The sequence below is a fragment of the Pseudorasbora parva genome, chromosome 17, assembly GCF_024679245.1.
Source record: "Pseudorasbora parva isolate DD20220531a chromosome 17, ASM2467924v1, whole genome shotgun sequence".
NCBI lineage: Eukaryota > Metazoa > Chordata > Actinopteri > Cypriniformes > Gobionidae > Pseudorasbora > Pseudorasbora parva.
The window spans coordinates 1,095,894-1,100,893 of NC_090188.1; the positions used below are offsets into that span (position 1 = coordinate 1,095,894).

At 44.6% G+C, this 5,000-nt stretch overlaps 1 protein-coding gene across 1 annotated transcript in view; it reads left to right on the forward strand.

Moving 5' to 3' along the window:
- The window catches only part of LOC137045570 (uncharacterized), a 222,882-nt gene that overhangs the window by 74,803 nt on the left and 143,079 nt on the right, over positions 1-5,000 (forward strand). The window contains exon 5 of the mRNA XM_067422277.1: positions 3,077-3,556. Coding sequence (XP_067278378.1) covers positions 3,077-3,556 — 480 coding nt within the window. The remainder of the gene's footprint in view (positions 1-3,076; positions 3,557-5,000) is intronic.

The window sequence follows — 5,000 nt, forward strand, 5'->3', positions numbered from 1 at the left end:
AGACACGATTCACTGGAGACACGATTCACTAAAGACACGATTCTCTGGAGACACGATTCTCTGGAGACACGATTCTCTGGAGATACGATTCTCTGGAGACACGATTCACTGGAGACACGATTCACTGGAGACACGATTCACTAAAGGCGATTCACTGGAGACGCGATTCACTGGAGACACGATTCACTGGAGACACGATTCACTGGAGACACGATTCTCTGGAGACACGATTCTCTGGAGACACGATTCACTGGAGACACGATTCACTGGAGACACGATTCACTGGAGACACGATTCACTGGAGACACGATTCACTGGAGACACGTTGAATTCTCTGGAGACACGATTCACTGGAGACACGATTCACTGGAGACACGATTCACTGGAGACACGATTCACTGGAGACACGATTCACTAGAGACACGATTCACTAGAGACACGATTCACTAGAGACACGATTCACTAGAGACACCATTTACCAAAGACACGATTCACTGGAGACGCGATTCACTGGAGACACGATTCACTGGAGACACGATTCACTGGAGACACGATTCACTAGAGACACGATTCACTAGAGACACGATTTCACTGAAGACACGATTCACTGGAGACACGTTGAATTCACTGGAGACAACATTTACTAAAGACACGATTCACTGGAGACGCGATTCTCTGGAGACACGATTCTCTGAAGACACGATTCACTGAAGACACGTTTCTCCGGAGACACGTTTCTCTGGAGACACGATTCACTGGAGACACGATTCACTAAAGACACAATTCACTGAAGACACGATTCTCTAGAGACACGATTCTCTAGAGACACGATTCTCTGGAGACACAATTCTCTGGAGACACGATTCACTGGAGACACAATTCTCTAGAGACACGATTCACTGGAGACACAATTCACTGAAGACACGATTCTCTAGAGACACGATTCACTGGAGACACGATTCACTGGAGACACGATTCACTGGAGACACGATTCACTAAAGACACGATTCTCTGGAGACACGATTCTCTGGAGACACGATTCTCTGGAGATACGATTCTCTGGAGACACGATTCACTGGAGACACGATTCACTGGAGACACGATTCATTGGAGACACGATTCACTAAAGGCGATTCACTGGAGACGCGATTCACTGGAGACGCGATTCACTGGAGACACGATTCACTGGAGACACGATTCTCTGGAGACACGATTCTCTGGAGATACGATTCTCTGGAGACACGATTCACTGGAGACACGATTCACTGGAGACACGATTCACTGGAGACACGATTCACTGGAGACACGATTCACTGGAGACACGTTGAATTCTCTGGAGACACGATTCACTGGAGACACGATTCACTGGAGACACGATTCACTGGAGACACGATTCACTGGAGACACGATTCACTGGAGACACGATTCACTGGAGACACGATTCACTGGAGACACGATTCACTAGAGACACGATTCACTAGAGACACGATTCACTAGAGACACGATTCACTAGAGACACCATTTACCAAAGACACGATTCACTGGAGACGCGATTCACTGGAGACACGATTCACTAGAGACACGATTCACTAGAGACACGATTCACTAGAGACACGATTCACTAGAGACACCATTTACCAAAGACACGATTCACCGGAGACGCGATTCACTGGAGACACGATTCACTAGAGACACGATTCACTGGAGACACGATTCACTAGAGACACGATTCACTAGAGACACGATTTCACTGAAGACACGATTCACTGGAGACACGTTGAATTCACTGGAGACAACATTTACTAAAGACACGATTCACTGGAGACGCGATTCTCTGGAGACACGATTCTCTGAAGACACGATTCACTGAAGACACGTTTCTCCGGAGACACGTTTCTCTGGAGACACGATTCACTGGAGACACGATTCACTAAAGACACGATTCTCTGGAGACACAATTCACTGAAGACACGATTCTCTAGAGACACGATTCTCTAGAGACACGATTCTCTGGAGACACAATTCTCTGGAGACACAATTCTCTGGAGACACGATTCACTGGAGACACAATTCTCTAGAGACACGATTCACTGGAGACACAATTCACTGAAGACACGATTCTCTAGAGACACGATTCTCTAGAGACACGATTCTCTGGAGACACAATTCTCTACACGATTCACTGGAGACACGATTCACTGGAGACACAATTCTCTGGAGACACAATTCTCTGGAGACACAATTCTCTGGAGACACGATTCACTGGAGACACGATTCACTGGAGACACGATTCACTGGAGACACAATTCTCTGGAGACACGATTCACTGGAGACACGATTCATTGGAGACACGATTCTCTAGAGACACGATTCACTGGAGACACGATTCACTGGAGACACGATTCACTGGAGACACGATTCACTAAAGACACGATTCTCTGGAGACACGATTCTCTGGAGACACGATTCTCTGGAGATACGATTCTCTGGAGACACGATTCACTGGAGACACGATTCACTGGAGACACGATTCATTGGAGACACGATTCACTAAAGGCGATTCACTGGAGACGCGATTCACTGGAGACACGATTCACTGGAGACACGATTCACTGGAGACACGATTCTCTGGAGACACGATTCTCTGGAGATACGATTCTCTGGAGACACGATTCACTGGAGACACGATTCACTGGAGACACGATTCACTGGAGACACGATTCACTGGAGACACGTTGAATTCTCTGGAGACACGATTCACTGGAGACACGATTCACTGGAGACACGATTCACTGGAGACACGATTCACTGGAGACACGATTCACTAGAGACACGATTCACTAGAGACACCAATTTACCAAAGACACGATTCACTGGAGACGCGATTCACTGGAGACACGATTCACTAGAGACACGATTCACTGGAGACACGATTCACTAGAGACACGATTCACTAGAGACACGATTTCACTGAAGACACGATTCACTGGAGACACGTTGAATTCACTGGAGACAACATTTACTAAAGACACGATTCACTGGAGACGCGATTCTCTGGAGACACGATTCTCTGAAGACACGATTCACTGAAGACACGTTTCTCCGGAGACACGTTTCTCTGGAGACACGATTCACTGGAGACACGATTCACTAAAGACACGATTCTCTGGAGACACAATTCACTGAAGACACGATTCTCTAGAGACACGATTCTCTGGAGACACGATTCTCTGGAGACACAATTCTCTGGAGACACGATTCACTGGAGACACAATTCTCTGGAGACACAATTCTCTGGAGACACGATTCTCTGGAGACACGATTCACTGGAGACACGATTCTCTGGAGACACAATTCTCTGGAGACACGATTCTCTGGAGACACAATTCACTGGAGACACGATTCACTGGAGACACGATTCTCTGGAGACACAATTCTCTGGAGACACGATTCTCTGGAGACACAATTCTCTGGAGACACGATTCTCTGGAGACACAATTCACTGGAGACACGATTCACTGGAGACACGATTCTCTGGAGACACAATTCACTGGAGGCACGATTCACTAGAGGCACGATTCACTAGAGACACGATTCACTAAAACACGATTCACTAGAGACACGATTCACTGAAGACGATTCACCAGAGACCTGAGCTAAAGACGATTCACTGAAGTCGATTCACTGAAGTCGATTCACTGAAGTCGATTCACTGAAGTCGATTCACTGAAGTCGATTCACCAGAGACCTGAGCTGTGTGTTTAAGCCTAACGCTGATCATATCATAATTCGGCATTCGTCGTTAAAAATCCCAGGATGTCCTTCGATAAAGAGTAGGGGTGTAACCCCGGCATCCTGGCCAAATCTGCCCACTGGCCTCTGTCCATCATGGCCTCCTAATAATCCCCATATCCTGATTGGCCTAATCACAGTCTCCTCTCCACCAATCAGCTGGTGTGTGGTGAGCGTTCTGGCTCAATATGGCTGCCGTCGCATCATCAGGTGATGCTGCACACTGGTGGAGGTTGAGGAGGTTCCCCCTTCAATGTAAAGCGCTATATAAATGTAATGAATTATTATTACAAATATAACGTGTTCTCTTTTATCGGTCCTGTTATAGTTTATTACCTTCTGTTTATCATATTATGTTTATTTGTGTTGTATAATTGTTTGAGGACCAATATTAGATTATTATTTCGGTATTAAAGCGGTGCTGCTTGAGTTATAAATCGCTATCATGAGAAATATTACTTGTATAAGATTTGTTATATCGCCCAATAATTACAATATTGATCAAAATAACCGTGATTATGGTGTTTGATATTATCGAGCAGCACTAATTAATGTGTTTATAATTCGCTATTATTGTGTTTATAATTCATAAACTTTAAAATGATGACTGTCTGATACATTTATGCCATCAGAAGATAAACCACCGTTGAATTATCATTGTTAATAAATGACCACGCTAATACATCGCATTAATCTGATCATATAGAACCTCCAGTGTGTGTGTGTGTGTGTGTGTGTGTGTGTGTGTATAATATAGTGAAGTGTGAATTATTCCTGTCACTTATTTCAGCATCATTCCTCACTCTTAGAAGAAGAGGTTCTATCGGGGCTACGTAGTTGGAAAAAAATGCTCTTCTTCCCTCAGTACTTTTGTCTTGTTTCTAGTCCAAACATCTAAAAATGTAAACATGTAAAAAAGTCTTTACTAGACAAGCAAAAGTAATTGTCTTGTTTTGGGAAAAATAACTCAAAATGAAGAGAGTTTTTGCTTAAAATAAGAGGCATTGTTTTGCAGTCTTCTATATAGAGCCCTTTAGCATAAGGGTGTGTGGAGAACACTCAACTATACTTCTGTATAAACCCTCTAAGGGCTCCAAATGCGTAGCGGCGATACCTTTTCTTCTAAGAGTGCTCCGCACGCGTCACATGACCCTTCTCTAATTAGTCTCATATGAGGATTATCTGTAATGTTTCTGTGGATGCGGTCG